The sequence below is a fragment of the Rhipicephalus sanguineus genome, chromosome 7 (assembly GCF_013339695.2).
Source record: "Rhipicephalus sanguineus isolate Rsan-2018 chromosome 7, BIME_Rsan_1.4, whole genome shotgun sequence".
Lineage (NCBI taxonomy): Eukaryota > Metazoa > Arthropoda > Arachnida > Ixodida > Ixodidae > Rhipicephalus > Rhipicephalus sanguineus.
In genome coordinates, this window is record NC_051182.1 from 89,987,262 (window position 1) to 90,011,355 (window position 24,094).

Sequence of the window (24,094 nt, forward strand, 5' to 3'; positions counted from 1 at the left end):
TCTTCACAAGCTAAGTGTTCATTACATGACGTTTACGCATGGTGTGGATAAACACAATACAAAATTTCCAAGTTATATATTGAACATCAGCTTCTATGAGGTCTTCAATACTAATGAGGTGTTCACCTTATTTGTGGATGACTCTGTACATAGCGAACTCTTTCCAAAACCACGGGCAACAATTTATAGGTTGTATGTGTATTTAACTAAATAATTATTACTTTAGTTAGTATATTTTTATTAGCCGTTCATGCAATAGGATTTCTCGTGTAAGCAATACTCGTCGTCGCTTGCAGTAATCGAGCTCAGCCACACTCTAAGAAAAAAAAAAGTAGATTGTTACTTTTCTTGGCGAGTCCAGACATGCTACATCACATATATACCTCTCCTTGAAGGTGTACGTTAACTCTCTTTCGCAGATTGTTACACTGTCTTCGGAGAGTCGTTGCGCGACTCTCCAAAAGGGAGTTAACGCGTATTTTTAAAGAGTTATATATGTGGCAATAGAGGACTCACCAAAAAAAAAATATGAGTAGCAGGTACTCTTTTTTTCCTTGGATTGGGCTACAGTTATGGTATCTGTCGCAGGGAATATTTAAAATTCTCGATTGTCTAGAAAAAATAAACACCCGATGTACACCTCCCTAAGACATCGGAATTTTCTTCATGCAACTACAAAGCACACTGAAGCATTGCACTTTACTAAAGGCTTTCTGCTCAAGGTGAGGACGATTGATCTAAGCGACAGTAAAGCCGGAACCGCATGGCGCGCTTTTCGAGAGCGAAAAAATGTTGCAGTGGCTTAGCTCGGCTATGCCAGGATAACGTAGTGTTCGCAAAGGTTCCGCTAATTATTGTTAGCTTTCCTGATTGTCTAGGGTTAGCTTGATTGTCATGCTTACTGCTGCTCTAATGACACACACACGGTATACGAATTATGTGGCACATGTATATTTATTTTGTCAGGCAACTACTTCGGGATCCGATGAGTTAAGCTTCTCCACTCTTCTGCGCCGTTGAGCAGCATTTGCGCTCTCCTTCTCCATGGCGTTACCCACCTGCAAACGCCAATCAGAGGCGCTATCAAGCGGCTCCAGCGCAGTGTCAGACGGCGACTGCACAGCGAAGGCGAATAGCTGTGCGCGCGCCGGCGCCAATACGTCTGCCAAGGCTACGACTTCACTCCTCTGGAAAGCGCAGACCGGCGGCGGCGAGTCGCGCGCGGCGGCGGCGGAGTGCGCGGGAGCTGCCGTCTCCGGTGCGTGACATCACTGATCCTCGCGCATGCGCAGCACGGCTCTTGAGGATCCGCGCGAAACTGGTTCGGCTAGGCCAGTGTAGCTGAAAGCCTGAACACACGCTCGCGTTGCAGCGTGTCAGCGCGCCACCTTTTGACGCTGCGCCGCGCCCTCTCTCTATGGGAAGAGAGGGCGAGCGGCTACGCGAAGCTGCGCGCCCTCTCTTTCCATAGGGAGAGGGCGCGGCGCCGCGTCAGAAAGTCACGCGCTTACACGCTGCAACGCGTACGTGTGTGCAGGCCTCAACGCTACAAAACGCGACGCGCAGAGAACGCCCGCGTGGCCGCGGACGCAAAGTGCACCCGCACGGAAAGAAAGCAGCGGCGTTTTCGCGCCGGGTTTGCCAGATTGCTAGATTTTCACCAAAAGCACACGCCGGCTTCAAAAAGTTCCGTCGAGATGCGTGGAGGTCAGTGCCGTCTGGAGGCATTCCAAGAAACCACACAAACACGCGTCTGCACCCTAAACTCCGTGTCGGACGAGCGATCGACGTGCCGCGCGAGGCGCTTTAGGGGCGAAGCCCCTTAAGGCCGAGGCTTGTCCGTCCGTTTGGCGTCCGTGCGCACGGCTCAGCACCGTGTAAAATCGAAACAACATGTTTAACAATAGCATGAAAGACTGGGCTAGTTTGTGCAGATTCATTGCAGCTAACAGCGCGAAACACGTAGACGAGGAAGCAGGAAGTGGACCCGGTACAGTGCTGACTTTCAAATGAATTTTTATTGAAGAACTAGAAAACATACATACATCGAAATGAGAACAACACGTGGCTAACCCAGCCTTGGCAATCTATAATCAAATGACTCAAAAGCACACTGCGCACCTATACATCGAAAAGAGAACACGTGTCTATCACAGCCTTGGCGATCTATAACCAAATGGCTCAAAAAAGCACACTGCACATTTAAGCAAAGAAGAGAGAGATAAACATTTTAATGAAGCTGGAGATGTTTGCCTGGCTGTTCGCCTGACATGCTACTCCAGGTGCTGGGTGACGATTATGATATACACAGTGATAACCACATAACACATACAGTCACACAAGTGTCCAAGAAGATCTACATCATGTTCTTTGTGAATGCAAGCGATACGCATCAGAGAGACAGTCTCTGAAGGCGGCCTTGCATCTCAACGGGGATCGTGCTTAGAGTTGCGACATGTTCTGGGCCCAGGGCAAAGCAGCACCTGTGCGCTACGTGCCACGAAAGCGCTGTTGACTTTCTTACGGGCCACGAGCCTGAACGAAACTTTAAGCAAAGGAGACTTCTATAAAAAGGCATAACCAAAAACACGACACGGGGTAACAACGTTAATTATCCACAATCTAACATGTTAGCTTCGTTATCCAGTACGGCAATAGATGGCTGGCTGATACACTGACACCCGTTCTTACGTTTAAAAAACGCCTCCATAATTTCCCTTGACATTTTTTCGGGGTGCTCGAAGAGCACGTTTGTTTTACCAAAAAGGGGGCTGCACCCACAACCGCGACAGTGCATGGACAAATGTGAATGCGCAAGGCCTTTCAAAGAACTGTGGTGCTCCCTCAGCCTAATATTTAAACATCGCCCGGTCTGTCCTATGTACTGACGACTGCAATGAAAATGTACTGACGACCGCAATGTACTGCGTGCGCAATGAAAAGAAACCGGTTGTGGTACCCTACGTGCATAAGTTTTCACATTGCTTGAAAAATGCGGCCAATAGGTATGGGGTACGTGTAGTGATGTCCGCTCCCAATAAGTTGTCCTCTATTTGCTCCCGCGTGCATAAAAGAAGTTCGGGTTTACGAAAGACCTGCTCGTTCTGTCCGGAGAAGAGAAAAAATAGATATGTTCAGTGTAAATCGTGTGTTGTATATAAGTTGCCATTGTCATGCGGGGGGGTTTATATAGGACAAACCGGGCGGTGTATTAACGTGAGACTAAGGGAACACCTAACCTCATTAACGGCAGCTGGCGGGTTGCACTTGACAGCTCATTGTAGGGAGTGTGGCTGCCAACCTATGGCAGATAAAGCCACTTGTTTGTTCGGGCATCGGGACAAATGCACTAGGGAAGTGATGGAGGCTTTTTTCATTGAAAGGGAGGGGGAAAGGTGTGTAAGTAAGCCGTCTGTGGCCCTTGGTGAAAAGGAGGTTCGGTACCTGGGATCAGCGCTGCCATGTTAAAGTGATTATTAGTTTGTTATGGACTGTCGCGCATGTTTTTGGAGCGTATGAAGGTGTTTTTTTTTTCTTTTTCTCGGTTGTTACACACGTGTTGATGTTCACAATGATTAGGCATGTTTCGTACCTTGTTTGCTATGCTGCGCAGACGCCTTTGGTTTGCCACGTGACCTGGTCGAATGCTTGATATATGTGCGTGTGCTTTCCATTAAAGTTTAGTTGCGAGTTCAGCGCGGTGTCGTCTCTTCTTCTGTCCTTGTCTATATTTTGCGCTGTTTATACATCCCAAGCCTGCATCGATAAGACTATGGCATTATAGCAGAGACCTCAAACTCCCCTCAACTAACGGGAGGCAGTCACGAAATTTAATCTCCCGCAAGGGCGGGGAGAAGGAAGAAGATTGGAGGAAAACGGGAAGAGGGGGAGTGGGGGGGGGGGGGGTGAACAAAATGTCAGCTATCGTTGTCATTTGAAAGAAGCTCTTTCCCATATCTCATATATGGGTCATATCTGAAGGGGATTTGTCGTCAGGATTCGAGAAATATATCGACACTGGTCTCCAGGACGACTGAAATGTGGACGCCGATTCGGAAATACGGTTTTTGTTGCACGTTTATGTTTGAACGCTTGGTGACTGCATGGTGTGCCTCGCGAAAACAATGCTTCAGGTCAATCAAGTCTGTGTAGCTCATGAACACACGTAAGGAAATAAAAAAAATGGGACGAAGACAGGGGCGTAGCCAGAAATTTTTTTCGGGGGGGGGGGGTTCAACCATAGTTTATGTATGTTCGTGCGTGCGTTTGTATGTGTGCGTGCCTATATACGCAAGCAAAATTGAAAAAATTTCGGGGGGGGGTTGAACCCCCCCAACCCCCCCCCCTTGGCTACGCCCCTGGACGAAGACAATTACTCGCGGGCCAGGCCGCTTGCTATAGGTCCTCAGGCCGTATGTTTCAGGCCCCTACGTTAGATCGTCCACACGTTGCACGCGGACCAGTAAGGGGTTTCTTTCTTTATTTTAGATATTTACTTTCACAATACCCGCAGTAAACAGACCTCTTTTGTAACGAGGTCAGTATTGCACCACTTGCGACATAGATTAGGTGTGCATCCGGTAGACAAGGTTATCGGTATAGTGCCCCTGCTGTGACGCACCTGTCGGTCGCACCGTTACGTCACGTCCAATTGTTCTTTGCCTCATTGCGACCCTCGCCCGTGAAGTCATAGCGATAAGGCAACGCAAGCGCGTGAACGTAAGAGTATATTTATCTTTTATCAGCGAGTTCCACGTATGCGACTTTTTAGCTTCTACCAGTAGTTGCAGCGTTCACTTCTGTACTTTCGTCTTCTTCTCGCGGTGAGGCACGAAAAATGTCGTAGATTTCACCATTCGCACCGAAAGAAAAGATCATTCTGCGACCGCGACAGGGTGTGTACCTCAAAAAAACCTTACATTTAACATCTGAAGAACCATTCATCAATTGTCAATTGAATTGATTGTGTGTAATTGGGATAAACACACACTGTCCGCGAAATAGTGGTTTTCGGCGTGTGGCTTGTGAGCGAGATGCCGAGTGCGCGTTCGCTCAAGGACGACCCCCGCTTTGGCGTTGACTCACGATGGAGTTGGATAAGCGCGTGCTTCTGCGCTTGGGTGTTGTTCCTGGCATCGGCTACTCCCCGCGTGGCCGGCATCTTCTTTTATGGCATCGTCGAGACGTTCGGAGTGAGCCGGCAAGAGGCTTCCTGGCCCGTATCACTGGCGGGTACACTGATGATGCTAGCAGGTTAGTAACCACGGTTCCGATTATTCCCTACGGACTGTTAAAGAAGAACAGAACATCTATATTAAAGGGCCCCTAAACAAGCTCTGAAAGTGCAAAGAACGAGCGCGTTATTCTCTACTGGAATTTCCTGTACATTATGCACAATTCATGACGCCAGCAGTGTGTTCGCGTGAGGTCAAGGGGAAAAAAGCTCTCGACTGTTCCACATACGAGAGATATCAGTTGTGAATTGTCTCCTAATCTGCTTTCTCATGCAGTTGACTACCGAGCGCGATCAACTGCTTTCAATTCGTTTTCTGCGTTCTCGACTGCGCAAGGGGAGATAACAGCGTTTAGCCCGAAAGCGCGAAATCTTGATAAGCTTAACGCTTAGTGCTGACATTGTAAACGTGCTTTATGAAGAAAGAAGTGGAGAGGAGACGATTGCGTATGCGGGAAAGGCAGTGAAGGCAAAAAATGAACCACTCTCCCGTCTTTGAACTCTGAGTTGTTTAGGGGCCCCATGAAGGGACGCTGAACCGAGACTCTAAATCAGTTTAGACTGATAAAATATACATTGTCAAGCCTTTCTTTCTTAGTAGCGACAGTCCACCACCCCTTTGTCTCTTTCCCTCAAGAGTCGAGTGAACCATCACTACGACGGACCTGCGTTCTCTTATCAATTAGAGGTGAAATTCTCACAGCTTTTCGGCAAACCGATCTTCCGGCTTTCGGCATCGCTGTACGTGAAATCCCATCGCTTTACAGCGGCTGGAGAGCAAGCCGAACACACGCTCGACGAGAACTATTTTTACTTGTAGATAACCCTCAATCCACTCTCTTCTCGCGAATTTTCAGCACCCTTATTTCTCACCTCTGCTCAACTGGAATTCTCAATTCCTTAATTTCGGGACTATCGGGTCCTTATAAAGTACCAACACACTAGCGGCGCACTGCGCTGCCGCCTGCCACTTTTTGCTCGCGAATTGCCATTTCATGGCTATTTCCGACATAGCAACAGCGCCACCTCCCGAATCGCTGCTTACGCGATTTTCGCCGCTACCGCCCCAGCAAAGCACCAATCAGCCATACTTATTGTAACTGCGCAAAAAACGGACGGAAACACGAAGGGCAAGAAAAGGACAAACAATTGCCCTTCGTGTTTCCGTCCGTTTTTTGCGCAGTTACAATAAGTATGGATCATTACGAACTAGCCCAACTTACCACTCTTCTGAACACCAATCAGCGTCTCGCATATAGCAACGAACATGGGCAGGGCTGATCTGTAACCTCGCCCGCACTAGCCCCGGTCTGTAAGCGCGCCAGAACTGCGAACTGCTACGAACGCGCAGGCAACGGGACACCGCATCTTAACCCATATATGCCCCGTTTCCTACATATAGGACGCTTCTTTGATGCACTCTAACATCGCTATTTCTTTAACTGATGACTAGTGCCACCAACAGCACATCAAGCAGGCCTCATTGAGATCTGCTGGTCTGAGGCGCTAGTCATCAGCTAAAGAAATAGCGATGTTAGAGTGCATCAAAGAAGCGTCCTATATGTAGGACACTGGGCATATATGGGTTAATGGCGCAAGGGGCTCGAGAACACAACTTCTGTCACATATCTGCGGCGCCAGCAGTACGATGCCAGTTGTGGCCAGCGTGCCACTGCTTGCCGCACGAAGGCACCGACTCGAGACACGCGGCCACTTGATGCGTACCGCTAATGCGTTCCAGGCTTGAGGATATAGATAGAAAATCGGTAACATGGCAGTAATTTACGGGATACGACAGTGGGACCCTATAGTAAAAGGCTTCTGTTGGCCATTGTGATGCTCTGGCTTGAAGGTATGCAAGCCATTCCTGACCAGTTGGAATCAATTTAGCCAGGGTGGCCTCCAACTGTGCTTTGGATCTACTGCCTGGTGTGATTCTTTTAACTTCTCTCAGCACCGCTCATCCACTTACCCCATCAGACAGTAAGCCTACCCCATGCCATCCGGAGCGATATCGCCATCCTTCCGCAGCCCCGCAACATGCGCCCAATGGCCCACAGACAGCATAAGGAGGCCCGGGCCCGTGTCATTCACAAGCAATGGGGCTGTCAACCCTCCGCAGCCTACGCAGGTGCGGCGTCTTACCCAGGACAAGCAGCCATGACAGCCACCGTGATTGCCAATGACGAGGATCAAAGTTGCATATCCATGCCGCGAAACAATGACTATAGCCCTATAGCATTCGCTCATCTTCGCTACACCTAAAAGGCGAGGAAGCGGTGATAGTGTTCGCTCTCTCTCAAACCGAGTTGGAAGTCATCATTACTGACTCTCAACAGGATTGCAGTAGCTTGGCTAAGGCAGCATTTATGCCAACACACTCAATATCATCAACCAAAAACCTCCAACAAGGCCAGTCATGATGACCTTTTTTCCAGCTCCCCACAGCATTCCTGGCAACGAGATCGGCCACCTCGTGGCTCGAGATTTGACCCACCGAACCGACGCCGAGGTAGCCGAGACTGAGCGCATGCATCCTCTATTCACGTATATATCGCGCAACGTTATAAGTGAGGCCCCGTGTTTTCGGATAAATGCGAAAAAAATCCGAAAAACACTCGCCGGTAAAATTGCTGAGAATTCGAATTTAACCGATGAACTCGAATTTTAACGGCCTATATGACCACGTTCCGTTCTTATCGGAAGGGCACGCCCGAAGCTATCACTGATATTTCGGCCGGTTTGGCCGATATAAACTTTGCCTCGCGCACCAGTTTTGCCGTGCACTCTGTCATGCTGGGATTCCACTGCACCAGGCTGTTGGGCCTCTTGGCAGCCTCTTTGGATGCAAGTGTCGGCGGTACGCACGATGCCAAGCAATGATCAGTTATACCGAAAATACCTACATGAGGTCAGTGAGAAAGACACTGCGGCCATATATAGGCTCTTCGATAAAAAGACAGCCTCGGCCATTTCCATCACTATGTAAATGCCGGAACACGTACTGCGGACGTCCGGCAGTGGTGGTACTTGCAACCTGCTACGACGACAAGCTTCCTGAACGTAGGACGCTCATGAGAGACCTACAAGTACTTCAGCAGTGTAACGTGGTGTCAGTTGGTATGTTGATACAAACTGCTCATCAGAAGGTTGGAAAGCCTTAGCCGACGTAGCATGTGCTGTGCTCCGATTCAAAACTGAGAAACATCAACCGAAAGGAGCGCGCTTCCGTCGGTTACAGCAACCACGTAAAGTATGTTAGCAGAACTTGTCGCTGGGCTGGTTGGTACATAACTTCGAGAAAACTCGGGACGCCTAAGCACCAAGCCCTTCTCATGTGCTTCTTCTTTCTGCTGGTGGTGGTGCTTAGTAGTCTAGATTTTTCTCGAAGCTAGTAAAATATGCTTGCATCTATTACAACATGATTTTATCTGCTAATACGCAAACACATAGGTGTTTTGTATTCAACGATTTCTGCTTGTGTGCACATGTGTTTGCGCGTTCAAACCTTACCGACAACTAAAATACGCTTCGTGTGTTCTGATGTATTAGTGTTCAGATATCATTTCGCTTTGGAGTATTGAGAATAATGCAAAATTAAACTCTGAATTTCTGAGAATTGGGGATTTATGAGAAATAAACACGGATAAACGCCGAATTTCCCCCGAGAAAATAAACTCCCGAAAACAGCCTCCGAGTTTCAAGAAAAATAAACTCCGAAAACACGGAGCCTTAATTATAAGCTAACCCGTAGAAGGTAACCTACCAATCGCCCGTTGGGACCTAATTTATTTGAAAACTCCGGTGTGAATTAAAAAGTACTGCATCAATTTCTTTGATCCTCGTTCATATTTCGCAGATTCATATGCGAGAAGTCAGTGTGCGATCTTTCATTTCAAAATACATATGCAAAAATGTTATCAGTACCGGTGTAACTTGAGGTGGAGCAAAATTTTGTTTTGAGAAAAAACAAACATTCTTCAAGCATCGGTCGTCCTACTTGTCGCCGTTTCTAGTGACTTCTTAAGAACTGCAAATGTACAACACAGCTCAAAAACACAAAAATAATGTGATCGTGACTGTGAAATAAAGAAGCACTTGGTGTAATATCTATATACATGAAAAAAGTTAGCTTTTAATAAGTGCAACGGCCTTTTTTGTTTCGCAGTTCAAGGGCATGTGTTGAAAAACGTGTTGTAATTCCCAGACTGCTAATGATAGCCGAATAAATGTTTCTGCGACATGTTTTTATATGTTTGCGCATAGATAAAAGAGAAAAAAAATTGATATTGTGCAAGAAAATTTACTTCTGAATGTGGCCGCCGCACTGTATGGAGTAAGTCTCCCGTGTGGTCGGTGCGAGTATTGCGGCATTGGATAAATGTTGGGTTTATGCATTTGTGGTGTGATTAAACATTGTCGAACACTATGTCGCCGGAGCCAACATTTCGGCAAGTGGACTTGTCTTTGTCGGGGCAAGATCCTAAATCGCGTTTCCTAAAAGGAATTTTCAAATTCAGAGGTATCTGGTAATCACAAGGTAGACCACAAGCTACACCCGGCCAGGAAGCCAAGAAAAACTCTCTACGGGGTATATAGCCCATTAAGCTCACACAACCTATAGGACTAGCATGTACAGTAAAACCTCGGTGATACGATCACGGCTCGTACGAATTTCGTGGTGTTACGAATTTTTCTGTGGTCCCGGCCAAGGCCCATTAATCTGCAATGTAACGGAGTACGGTTGTTGCGAACCCAATTTCACCCCGCGACGTTTGATACGAACTTACGCTACCGTACAGGTACGAACAGGTGCTGCCCGCGATGTCGCAGAAGACGCGGCAATCGCGCGGGCGCTGCAACCCAAGCGTGGGCTGGCGCGGGCATGCGCGCCGCGCCGCTAGTTGACCATCAGCAGCACGTCGTAGCCTCCGAGATTGTGCGCACGAATCTCGGAGGCCTTAATGCGCCTTCGTGTGCGTTCGGGTTTAAATTACAGATAACGTTGGCGCCGCGTTTTTTTTTTTTTTTTTGCTTCATCGCGTCGACGCATGCTGCTGTGCTCGAGGTAGCGTCGTTGTACTTTGCTTACACACGCCCTGCGACGTAGATGCAAGCCATGCCCTCGCAATCAAACATCTTATGAAAGGTGGACGAGGACCGAAAGAAGAAGCGAACGGTCTTCACGAAGGAGCTGGGCCTCGCAGCGTCAACATGCGCGATTGTTCGGGACGCGGACACCTGCCAACTCTCCGACTTGCACGGGAGTTATTGACGTGAACAGCGCGTGTAATACACGAGGACGAAGAAACGACGAGGACTAGCGCTGTCCTCGTCGTTTCTTCGTCCTCGTGTATTACACGCGCTGTTCACGTCAATATGGAATACCAACTAGCCCGGTGACACACCTTGCACGGGAGACCCCCTAATTTTTAGCAAACTCCCAATTGTGCGGGAACGGCCGTAAATCTCCCGAAAAGCATCCCCAACACCACCGCGATAAGAAAGTAAAAAAAACTGAGGACAGCGGTTCTAAAATTTTCTGGCCTTCATCTATCGCGTGCAAAGCGCTCCTTAAGTTGCTTTCGCCGTGGTACTCTGTTGGCATGTGGAAAAGCGTACTGAAATTTGGAAGGGGCTACTTGTTCACGCGCGCACGCGCCTATATTTACGAGTACAATTATGGTCGTTGACCTCCAAAAACTTTAATTTAAATCGTGGAAATAACATTGCCGCGGCCCTGAGGCGCAATAAATGAAAATGTACGCAAGCTTTCTTTTTGCTGCATACTAATTTTTCATGTTTTCTCGTGATACGTATTTCGGGTGATACGAATATTTTTGGTGACCCCGCGAGATTCGTATCACCGAGGTTTTACTGTATAAATTGTGGCTGAGACGATATCCCGTTCGCAGTGTCGCACATTGCCCACAGGTCATAAAGAAAGTGCATAGAAAAGTCTATATGTCTAGGTACCAGTACTCTAAACGTAATATCACCATACTATAATAATACGAAATAATAGAGTTCATTGTGGACCCAGCACATCCCCAACTGTATTTTTTCTTAGTCCTTGAAGTAATGCCCCGTTGCTCTTAGCATATCACCACATGATAGTAATATTAATGAAAACCAACAAACAATTAAGCCAATGAATGTATATGGGACGTTATTTGTAGTAATTATCATATAATCTGCTGGCGCCACGACCTAAGTGACGACAGCAGGCAAAGAAAGAGTATTCCACACTCGCCGCCATGGTTACGAGCGGCGCTGACTAACAATCCCAGGTTTCAATGCACGGATATACCCGACAAAGTGGATGGGAGGACCACCGCCGTGGTAGCTGTATCGGTAGAGCGCCGGGCGAGTCCCAAAACCACGATATGACTATGAAAGACTCCGTAGTGGAGGCCTCCGGAAATTTGGACCACCTGGGGTCCTTTAACGTGCACCTAAATCTAAGTACCCGGGCCTCAAACATTATCGCCCCTATCGAAAATGCAGCCGCCGCGGCCGGGATTCGATCCCGCGATCTTCGGGTCAGCAGTTGAGCGCCATAACCACTAGACCGCCGTGGCGGGGCCTTTAATTTTTTCCCATTTATATCGCCATTACTATAAATAACGTCCCCTACACTGTTCTTGGCTCAAATAATTGTCTGTTGGTTCACATTAAAGTTGTGTCTAACAAAGAAAAACGAGCCCTTAAAATCCCCTTCTTTCGTTGATTATAACAACATAAAATGCAACACTATGGAAACGATTATTGCAGGAGAGATCGGCGCCGACCTATCCCATTTCCAACTGTATTTATCTTAGTCGTTGTAGTAATGCGCGATTCCTCTTAACATGTGCACCAATTTACCAAGCAAGCTTGCTCTATGTGACATCCCAAAATACCTCATTCAGACTTCATAATGTAGGCATTTTGCTTGCAACGAGCGCTAACCGAGTGCGTATTTACTGACTAACGGCTGGGGCAATTGACCACGTCATCGTCAGGGAAATCACGACACGAGTTGGCTCATACACGTCTTCTACTTCTTCGTCCGCTGTGCTTTACTAGGCGTCATACGTATAGCTGTGTTTTCAAAGCAATAACGAAAGAGTGGGCAAATCAACAAAGCCTTCGGTAAGCCATCGCCAAATATTTGCGCTCATAAGTATGTAGCACGCGGCTGCATTGATTCAGTGGTAACCGCGTAAATATCGCCAGTCATTTCTACAGATGCTGTAAGGAACTTGTGACTGCGCACATCTCAGAAAAACTTTCTGTTACAGCGGCTACCGGAAACCTCGTTCACTAGCGCTAAAGGGTCTTCTGAGAAGCATATCTGTAATTGATTTGTTTCAATATACAGATATATTTTGATTATTAATTTGATATCTCGATTTGAAAGTTCGCAAAGCGCAGTACCGATCTACTCATTGGGAGTGATGACTTCTTATGACAAACTTATTTATGGCCTCGGTGAAGGAGTAGAAGCGCCAAGACTCTTATAATGCTGTGTCAGAAATTATGCCAATTGTAATCGCCAAAGGTGAGAGCGTTCACGTTATTGCTTTCACGAAAGTGTGACGTCAGTGTGGCGATCATATCCAGTTTTTGTATTTCAAGCATCATACCTTTAGCGTAGTACAAGAGAACGTGTAATTGTGTTGGGCTCGTGGAATATTTGACACAATATCTGAAAGTGTTTATCATCTCACCAAACTCCTGCGATAATGTCAGCTCATAAATGATGAAAATCGGATGTCTGGTTTACCCTGCCCAATATGAGCTTACACGTGTTGAATTTCGTTCATTTGTAATAATTTTTAAAGTGCGGAGCACTTCAGGGACCCGGCTTGTCGTATGCTTCCGTATGCTGTCACCGTATGTTCTCGTAGCTTGGCGTAACGCAGGCAAAACCACGAGTAGCATAGCCATCTGTGGCATATTGAGCACGCGCTCGCGCCAAGGAGAACTCTTCTTCCTCTTGTTCTTCGAGCGCCTTGATGATGATAAGTGCGGATGCGGTCGTCGCTTGGCGTAACGCAGCCAAAACCGCGTATAAAAATAGAAAAAAAGAGGAAGCAAGCGAAAAATAGAAACAAAGAGAAACAAAGGGAAACATAGGAAGAAACATAGAAAGAGCAAGAAAGAGCAAGAAAGAGCAAGAAATAGACAAAGAGAGAGGAAGAAATAAATATAAAGAGAGAAAAAAAAGAGAAAAACACGGAAAAAGAAAAAAATTGGGGGACCCTTAAGCTTCGCCTTTAAGAGTTGAACGCGATAGCGAAATCCGGCCCCTAGAGCGCACTTCAACCACTAAGTGCATACTTATTAATGTCTATTGTTACACACACACGCACACAGACACGCGCGCGCGCGCGCGCGCGTATGGTACAGTTTTTTTTATCTAAAGCAAGAGTCGCATGGCCTCCGAGGTACACGCCGCGCGCTTGCCATCTCGGAGGCCATCAGAAGTCTCACAATGCCTCACAGATGGCAGCACATTATCTAGAGTTTGCTGTTTGCTTGATCAACGCCTCCGCAAGCCGTCATTGGTTATATGTTTTCCGCTAGATGGACATAGTTGTCCATTTTTAGAGCTGTTTGAAAGTTCGTGTGTGTTTTTAGCGGCGATGGCTGCACTATCCCGGCCTTTTTCGACGTAGTTTGATGGCCTCCCAAATGCACCTACAAATCGCCGAATGGGCTCGTTTTCGTCGTGACACCTGCCGAACAAAATGCGTTAAGGAGACTCCTTCCACTACATGGCATTTATGTAGTGTTTTTTTTCCGAAGCAGCTGCAAGTAACATCGTGGCTTTGTGGTAGGACACCTGCTTGCCACGCGAACGGCCCTGGTTCGATCCTTAAGGGGCCGAAGATTTTATTCTTTATTTTATTTGTTTATTTCTCGATTTTTCGCTCACGGACGATTTTTCGCTCACAACCGACGGTGCCGACGCCGACACCGGAATTTCTGCGACACGAGCTCTCTAACGCTCTCGCGTTAAAAGAAAGAAATAGAAAACCGAAGAGAAACAAAGAAGGCTGCCCAGCTCAGCACTTCCTTCAGGCTTGGCACCACAAGTGCGAAACTGCCCTAATTGTTTTTTTACATGTTAACACACCACGTGATGTTTTTCTCACAAGAATTATGGAAACAAAGAACAACCGTTTGTTTGACCTCTCAACGCTATTTACGCATGAATTCCGGCGCATGTTAACCATTCTTTCAACAGTGCAAAGACTACACCGCAATCTCGCGCACTCGTATGCATGCGCTGTTTTAGGCTTTCTCAATTAAATACTTAAAAACCACAAGCTAAACATAGCATTTTAGCAGAGTGCCTGTTTACCCTTTCATGATTGTCAGCCTAGCTTATGACACACAAGATAACAGGACATAGTGCGATCGTTCTGCAACACCCAATTTAATAAATATAGAATGACTAACCCCCGTATTCAGAAACGCTGCTCGACTTGAACTTGACTTCCCACCGCCTTGGGCAGCGCGTTCGAAACGCGTTTGTCCTGCCTTGGCACAGCCTAAAGGCAGCGCGTTCGAAACGCGTTGAAGGCGGTGGCAAGTCAAGTTCAAGTGAAGCAGCGTTTCTGAATACGGGGGTACTAAAAAAACACAGTTTCGCCGCAAGGGCGAAGCAACGAATGCGATAGCAAGAAAATTACACCATTTCCCGCTAAAGGGGAGCATGAGGCGATGCGAAGCCGGAGCACTTGCACGATCGCATTCCGTTGGCGTTCTTTGGGCATGCTACCGACCTGGCGTCGTGGAAACCGAAGACGAACGCTATGCGCGTCTTGTCTTCCCTCTAGCCTGGCCGTTAATTCTCACAGGGCGAGCGGGGAACGCAGTCGGCAGACATGCGAGAGGGGGGCAGCGTAGGAGAGGAGAGAGAGGGGGAGGGGACGGGCATGCGCTGGTGCTCATCGCGGCGTTGCGCAGGAGAATTTCGGTATGTCTAGCCCGCGTTTCAGAGGAAGAGTGCACAGGGGGAGGGGAGAGGGAAAGTGGAGAGGGGGAAAGGTGAGAGGGGATGTGAAGAGGGGGAGGGGAGAGGGAAAGTGGAGAGGGAAAGTGGAGAGGGGGAGGGGAGAGGGGATATGGAGATATACATATACATATATGGTGCATGACGGCGGCGTCGGTGACGGCGACGGCAAAAATCAGCCGAGACTGTCCATATAATTGCTGTTGCAATAAAACATTCAAGGTTGTGATCTTCATGATGTTATGTTGAGATTCTGTGAAAACTACGCATACTGAATTCGTAAATTCCTGGCTATTGATGTCAGATTCCTTACAAAGCGTTGACCTTCATTCGACCCTTTATAATACAACCAACTAGGAAAGATAATTTCAACTGTCTGCCGCCTTATCACGGTTAGTAAATCTCATTGTGGCCATATGCACCAATAGCTGTCTTCTTACTCACGTGCCCTCTGCATTACTCCCCTCGGTGTAAAATAGTGCTGCGCCCGATTACTAGGTCATGTGAAATTTTAGGTAAGCAGATGAGCGAAATCAGCGAAATTAAAGCGTGAAAAATTACTTTATCGTTGCTGCTTTGTTTTTTTATTGATACACAGGTCCACTAGCTGGCGCCTTCTGCAAGCGTTTTTCCTGCCGCACAGTCCTGATAACATGCTCGTCTTTGGCAGGAATCGCGGTCAGTATGTGCTACCTGGCGGAAACCCTAACATTCATCACAATTTTCTTCGGTATTCTTCATGGTAAGTCCTGGCAAGTACAGATAATATGAGTGGCGGCCGCCCTCCCCCTCCCCCCGAAAACTAAATTTTCGCCTCTCCCTTCTTCGCACCCCAAAAGTAAACATAGTCAAAACACAATTCGTGTCTACCCCCCCCCCCCACCCTCTAGATGGAACTCTTCATTGTAGTGCGTGCACCCCTAGCTTATCCAGTAAGTAAATTCTGGTGCCGCCCCTGTAATTTATTACAGTGTTTTTCTGAGTTATTCTTCGAAAAGTGCTATGTAGAGCCCAACGTATGGAACATTTAGATGTTTCACTTGATGGTTACTACTCACAATTAAAAGTCGGTATAGACAGGGCCTGCCTTAACAACAACAATTGCACTCCTTGCTTGTGTAGATGAGCGAAATAAGAGCCACCGAAGGAAAACGCAAAACCTATTGCACCTGATATTTGATTCACAAGTGCGATGCCTCATATGGCGACGTACCAAGTTTGTTCGTTCGTTGGTTGACATTACTTCTGACACACGTTTATGTTCAGAAATAGTTCTGCTTCGTCACTGAAAGGGATGCGCTTGAGTGTTCGCTGTGTCAAACCCTAGTCTTACGCCAAGACTGGCGAACATGTGTAAATTACGTCTAATTGAGAGTGCATGTTTTTAGCACAAGGACTTCCAATGCTTCTGAGGTGACGGCCAGCTCGAATTGACTGTCTCCACTTATTTTTCGGTTCCCAGTGCATAGAGCATGAGGGTAAGGGCACCTTATCATCTTCAGCCTGTTATATGCCCACTTCATTCCATAGCAGACAAACAATATGCTGTGGATGATGATGATACTTGCACTGAGGAATACGGTGTTATATACCGGAATCTTATCGCTTGGGGGGGGGGGGGGGGCATACTATCTTTGACCATGAGCTGCGGGTAAGGGGGAACAAATGACACCCTCCAGTCTCTCTTTGTCGCACGCCTGCGGCCAGTGCTCGCTCGCCATCCGCGGTGACGTAACCAAACAGACAGTCCTTGTTCTAGCCGCGCCTATAGGCTGAAGTCCAGATTCCTTGACGCCACATTTCATGAGTCCAGATTTCTTGAATTGCTAGCCTCCTTGTTAGCGCAAATGGTTGGATCCCTGAACCAGGACGAATTTTTCGCAAACTAGGAAGCTTTACTTTCCTACAAATCCGCATAGATTTCGGAGTAGCTTTGTTCTACGAACGGGAGGATGCCAGCTGTTTCCATTCATAGTGAATATTAGCTCTAAACATATATGCGAAAGTAAACATAAATGTACCTGGTCCTGTAGGTTGTAACTGCATCAAGCCGACTTCCCCGTGCGTGTGTCTCGTAATCAGAATAAACGGGTCGCAGTGGGGCTGCCACACTTACTCGTCAAGGCTCTTATCGTCCACAGAAAAATCGCAAGAAAATTGGACCTAACGCACTTCACGCGTGTTTTCCAAGTATGTCTCAAACAATTTGCCATGTCTCGGCGCAAATTCCTCCATTTTTCGTCAAGAGATCACGGATGCTCCTACCAAAGGCTTGGAATTCTGCGTTTGCAGCGTCGCAGTAGTTACAAAATGTAGTGTACTTACTAAAAGCACCCCAGACAAGGAAATTTTTGTTTGTGACTTTTTTACTGTAATTTGTAGCTTTGTGTCTGGTAACCCCGAAACTGAATCGTAAATGCTCCTAACGTATCGTATAATTAATGCTACCGTCGTCCATTGCGAACAATTTTTCGTCACTTAAAAACGCCCGCCTAAAACCATAAGAAACTAGCGCGCCAAAGCGGGGGAGCGCCTAAGATCACGTGCACTCAAGCTTTGGCGTTGTTGAAAGCGCAGTTTTCAAATCGGGGCTCCGCGCGCGGCGAGGAACAAAACAATGTGGGTGCTTCGGTATGTGAAACCTGTTAAGCGCGTGTCCCCTCCGAAAAACGAAAAAAAAAGAGCATTCCTGGCGTAAGCAGCCCGAACTACCTTGAGAGCAGCCCGACAACAGAGGGAGACGGGTGAGGAACAATGGCCTTCTCCGGGTGCCAGCCGTAGTATTGTGTGAGCCCTGGAAATCTTCTGTGACGTCGACAATACTGGCTTCATTCGTGGAACGTCACACGCGGTCTCGATCTAAGTCATACCAGCGGCGATGTCGCGAGGTGCTGCCAACTTGGATGAGCACTCACGCTTACATTAAAACCAAATTAAAATACCTTAAACCTACTAATACGTCACCCACTAATACCTAAACCTACCTAAACGTCACCCACTAATAATCGGTCAGAAGTACCCACGTATACAGGACAGTCAAACAGCACAAACATCTTGAGGTTTCAATTTTGGTGCCAGGGGTCCCTTAATTTCTTGTGCTATGTTCCTTTTCAGCAGGCTAAATCAAGTGCGTTGGCGTGATCACCACTCCCGAACTTTTATGCTCCGCTCATATTCGTAATCTCGGAGCTGCAAGTCTTAAATTCCTTGCATTGGTTAGAATTACTTCAAACATTGGCTTACGACACGCTTATCCGCACAAAACTGCATTTCCATTAAAGGGGACACTAAAGAGCAAAACGATTTTTCTCATGTTAGTAAAGTACTCTTTCACCATACCAAAAACACCACGCTTGCTGCGAGAAGACGCTTAGTAAGCGAGAAAACGCGCAAAAACAAAATGTGGGTGGCGACACCATGTTGTAGTTTCCGCACCATTCCCCGTGACGTCACATGATTTGACGGCGCATACTAGGGACTACGTAGTCCCTAATCGGTAAAAATGAAGTACACTGTCCTCTGAGGGGGCCATAGACTTAACATGCCGAGTTTGGGGTAATTTCGTTGAGCCCATGGCGCCAAAATACGATAAACACACCTTGAAATCCGTGACGTCACACGGGGAAATTTCGGCGCGAAATTTAAAAATGATACTTTGAACTTGATTTTCTCCTCTATTAATAAACTTATGATGGCGAACTTAACGACATTAGACTTCTCAGAGCAAACTTTATCGATCTAAACTGATTCATTGTTTCTCTTTAGTGTCCCTTTAACAATATGGAACCCTCATCAAGCGTACTTGTTGACCCACTTCAGGTGTTCCAGAATTGCGCAGCCCATATCATTGCTTCTAAATATGAACAACCGGATAAGTGCTAGTGAATTTGACTCTGATCTAGGCGTCTCGGAGGATCTTCGCAAAATCTGCCATCTTATTTCAGAAACTGTACTACACACGACACCACATTAGCGAGACACGCTTCTCCCGCTACCTAATCATACTCTACACCACCGCTTCCATGCCCTCAGTTTGCAGCGCCCTTACGGATCAAAAGACGCTTTCAAGAAATATTTCTTTACCGATGGCCATTGGGGAATGAAATTGCTTACCTGACGATATAGCTGTAGAACGTCACCCTTCCAAGTTTCGGCAACTACGAACAAACTAGATGGTGTAGATTTTTTGGTACTTCGATTTATTTACTTCATAGTTTCCCTTACACAGTTTTGTTCACCTCGTAGTCTTAATCGCTGCATTTCATTGCAATATATAGGCTGTATCTACTAGGGAGTCCTTTTTTTAACACCGAAGCCGTTGTATCTTGCCGTACTTGGTTCGGTGTCACCAAAAAAACATCATCACGGAACGGCACTCGCTCTCTTCGTCCTCTTCCTCGTCGTCGTCGTCGACTTGTCTTCTACTTCGCTCCTAAAACACAAGCGCCGATTTCTCTGGCGCGGGATGCAATAACTCTGATGGGCGAGACGACGAGTGAAGAGAGAGAAAGAAAAAGAGCAAAAGAGAGCGAGAGAGACAGAAATAAATAAAGAGAGACATTCTAGGGCAAAAAATTTTCTTCGCGAGGCGAGATTCGAACCCGCGTACACACCATACCAAGGCGAGCGACTAGCAGAGGACGGCGTAGCCTTGTATTGTACAGTATGGCAAGGGGTAGTAATGGGAAGTGAGGGAGGGGGGACAGATTTGGGGGAGAGGGGGAGGGAAAGGAGGAGAGGAGAGAGTAAAACATGGCATAGAAAGAAAGAGAAACAGACAGAATGAAAGGCAGAAAGAAAAAGATGGAGAGAAAAAGAGAGAATCAATGAAGGAGAGCGAGAGATATGGAGAGTGAGAAAAAGAGATAGGAAGAGCAAGCGAGAAATACAGACATAGAGAGAAAGAAATGAAAGATAGAGATAGAAAGATAGAAAGACCGAGAAAGAGAAAGAAATATAGAGAGAAAAAAAGGAGAAAGGAATAGGGAGGTGAAGGTGAGGAGGATGGGAACGCCACCAGCTCCGCTGCTCCACTTTTTTTTCTTACTTCCCATTGCGTAACTCTTTTTGGTTTTCTCTAAATCCATACTTCCAAGCACCACATAATGTGAATCGTAGATGCCTATTACGGGCCTTGTTTACTATTTTGGCATTTCATTAAAATTTCATCAGTAGTTTCCGAGAATTATTTTGACAGCTGTACCTCATCTTCATTGCGAATGTTTGCTCTCATATGTTTTTGCTTTCAGGCACTTAACTTGGAACTCAAATATGAAGCAACGCACTGTTTTTGAATCACAGTAGAGAATTTGTCTTCGGGTGTGTTTTTCGTATTTGTGCAAATTTTTTTCTTTCCCTCGCGTCCAAGTCGATGTTACACAATAGAACTTTTCTGTCGGCGAAAAAAAATATGGTACCTTTACAGTATGCTAATTGCACCATGTTATCAGACAAGAATATTCCTGACTGACGCTTATGGAATTTTTATAATTGTTGCTTACTTTATGAAATTTGTGCTGTTTCTTTCGTGTGTGTGTGTGTGTGTGTGTGTGTCAATGTTTCTTGCGTCAAACCATTGACAGCCTTGTGCCAAATGCTCGAATGTTCTCGTGCGCAGGTTGTGCCATATCCGGAATGTACGTCGCCGCGAACGTCCTGGTGGCGCAGCACTTTGAGGAGCGGAGGGCCATTGCTTCCAGCCTTGTCTACAGCGCCAGTGGCCTTAGCAATTTCGTTCTGCCGCCCCTGGTAGAGTTCTTCCGCACAACGTACGGCATTCGAGCAGCATTTCTTCTATACGGGGCGATTTTCCTGAATGCGTTACCAGCTGCTATTGTTCTTAGAAGTCCGCCTTGGCTCGCAAACTTGAAAACTACACCAGAAAAGACAACGCCGAAACAGGACGTCAAGAAGAACGTGGCATGTGAATGTAGTGTCATATGTAGAGAAAACTGGATGTTGTCGAATGTGTCACAGAAACACTCTTTCTGCCAACAATGGGAGGCACCGTGCAATGGAGCAGTGAATCCATCAAACAGGACCAAGCAAAACAGCTCATTTGCCCGGCTGTGTCCCGATGGAGGTTCTGGAAAGATGCCGCAAGCTACGAAGTTCCTGTCATGGCTTAAACCCGGCCCAACAGCTAAACAGTTCGTGACATGGTCTTTTCTGGTGTACGCACTATCTTTCGGAGCAGTAATGTTCACCACGGGTATGTTCTCCCTGATACCTGCGGACCTGGCCGGAGACAGAGGCTTGAACCCTTCCCATTCTGTATACTTCCTGCAAGCGTTTGCAGGTGCCGACGTCGCTTTCCGAGCCGCCGTCGGCTTCGCTATCGATTCGAGCGTCCTATCTGTCGAATCGGGGATGCTGCTCGGATATGTACTCCAGGGACTCGCTTACGAGTGGCTAGCGTGGGCATCGACGCTCCCGCCGATGATAGTTGCTGCGGCTATGCTGGGACTCACCAGCGGATCAAGATTGTCTCTGCAGGCTCCCACCTTGGTGCAGGAATTCGGCATCGGTGCTCTGCCGACCATGATGGGCGGCGTGTCATTCATCGCAGGCGCTTCGCTTCTTCTCAGACCCCTACTTATCGGTAAGCAACATTAATGTAGAAAGGTAATCTAATGTAGCACACACATAATGCACTTTAAAGAGTGCGGTAAAGACGTTTACCGAACAACGAGCCCCGTTAACCACCGCATTAAGGTCGTGGAATAATAAAGCATCAGCAATATTACACGATAAACGAACGAGTTTACCCGCTATCATTGGTTAGACAGTACAAATATAATGACAAAGTTGTTAGAGCCAGATGCGTGAGTTTCCTATTTCTCAGGGTTGGGAGGTAGCAGCTCTGCTAACTGTGCATTGATGAAGGCCCACAAAAGGAACGTGGCCTTGTTGGCATCAAGATGCGATGCTATAGATACGCAAGGTTCATTCCACCAACATAAGGGCGGTCCGATAAGTACTTAGCCTCACCGCGAGAGCGCGACGCTATCGCATGAGACATATACTGACGTTGAGTATACTCTCTTAGAGGGACACGTGCAAAGGTCCAGTCGAATCGGGCTCGCGCTTTTGTTTTGGCCGATTGAGGAAGCCGGTGATTTTCGTATGTCCATTAAAAATGGAAAAAGAGCAACATCGGTTGGTGATTCGATTCTTGTTTTTGGAAGGGAAATCGCGCAGCGAAATCAAAGAGCGACTAGATTACGTCTACGGTGAGTCTTTTCCTTCGACGGCAACGGTCAAAAATTGGTTCAACGAGTTTAAATGTGGTCGCACGTCGGTTTTTGATGAGCCTAGCCCAGGGGCCCCGCAAACGGCTACCACGGCCGATAACGTGGTGAAAATCCACGATCTCGTATTGGCAGACCGCCGACTGAAGGTGCGCGACATAGCTGAGACAGTAGGCATCTCAAGAGTCCACGTGGGTCATATCCTGCATGAAATTTTGGGCATGAGAAAGCTGTCGGCGCGATGGATGCCGCGTTTGCTCACTACGGACAAAAAGAGCGTCCGTGAGACCACTTCAGTGAAGTGTTTGAAGTTGTTTAAGCGTAATCCGAAGGAGTTCCTGCGTCGTTTTGTGACCATCGACGAAACCTGAATCCATGGTACACACCAGCGACCAAAGACAGTCGAACAGTAGACTTCACACGGAGAACTGCTCCAAAGAAGGCGAAGACTGTCGCATCGGTCGGAAAGGTGATGGCCAAACATTTTCTGGGATTCTCAAGGTGTGATCTTCGTCGACTACCTTGAGAAGGGCAAAACGGTGACAAGAGCCTACTACGCCGAATTACTGGGCCGATTCGACGCCGAATTGCGAAAAAAAAAACGGCCACATTTGGTGAAGAAAGAGGTGCTCTTTCACCATGACAACGCGCCAGCTCACACCTGCGCCGTCGCCACGGCCAAGTTGGTTGAACTGGGCTACAAAATGGTGCCCCATCCAGCGTATTCTCCAGATTTGGTCCCGAGTGATTTCTTCTTGTTTACCAACTTGAAAAATTCACTCGCCGAACAAAAATTTGAGTCGAACGAAGACGTTATCGCCGCCACAGAAGCCTATTTTGCAGCTCAGGAGAAAACACATTTTTCTGACGGGATGAAGAAGTTGGAGGATCGCTGGGTCAAGTGTATAGAGTTGAAAGGGGACTATGTTGCGAAATAAATCGACACCATTCCAAAATGCTCGTTCTTCTTTTGAAGGCTAAATACTTATCGGACCGCCCTCGTACAACATGTCTATTACGAATGCCGCCGGTAATTGGGACTACTAAGCTATTCTGCCAAGCAGTGGGAAGTTGGAGTAAAAGATGTGGCAGATACTCCTCTGAATCCGTATGTGACGCCTCTGCTTTGAGCAGCAGAAACACTCACGTCTTTATGGCCGCTTCGTGAAGGCTGCCCCGTGCGATGTTTGCGATCCAAGTGTCATCTACCACATGACACACGACCTTTTCTACTTTCGCAAACCCACTCCAACGTTCGTGCTCTAATGTATTGCTGCTTAGTTCAATAGGCCACATTTAAAAAATCAATTACGTACCCATAAAGACACCGAACTTGTTCCTCCAAAACATCGGCACCATGTTCAAACCATTAGGATCCGTCCGCGAAGGCTGCCCTGTATGATGTTTGTCATTCAAGTGGCATCTGCCACACGGCACCTGATCTTTTCTATCTTCGCAAACCATCCTCAATATTCATGCTCTGGTGTGTTGCTGCTAAGTTCAATAGGTAACATTTAAAAAAATCAGTTACCTACCCATAAAGAGACCGAACTTCACTCTTCCAAAAATCTTCACCATGCTCAGACATTAGGATTGCATACGGGC

The 24,094-nt window shown here is 47.1% G+C and overlaps 1 protein-coding gene across 1 annotated transcript; it reads left to right on the forward strand.

The window, feature by feature from the left end:
• Positions 1–4,991: 4,991 nt before the first annotated feature.
• Positions 4,992–21,105, forward strand: LOC119400779 (uncharacterized). The gene is made up of 3 exons (XM_037667734.2): positions 4,992–5,253; positions 15,838–15,981; positions 20,857–21,105. The coding sequence occupies exons 1-3, from the start codon at positions 5,087–5,089 to the stop codon at positions 20,912–20,914; spliced, it is 369 nt and encodes a 122-aa protein (XP_037523662.1). The 5' UTR covers positions 4,992–5,086; the 3' UTR covers positions 20,915–21,105.
• Positions 21,106–24,094: the final 2,989 nt, after the last annotated feature.

Coding starts and splice junctions, on each gene's coding strand:
- LOC119400779 (XM_037667734.2), top strand. CDS start 5,087: ATGGAGTTGGATAAGCGCGTGCTTCTGCGCTTGGGTGTTGTTCCTGGC. Junction 5,254..15,837: donor TACACTGATGATGCTAGCAG/GTTAGTAACCAC, acceptor ATTGATACACAG/GTCCACTAGCTGGCGCCTTC. Junction 15,982..20,856: donor TTTCTTCGGTATTCTTCATG/GTAAGTCCTGGC, acceptor TCTCGTGCGCAG/GTTGTGCCATATCCGGAATG.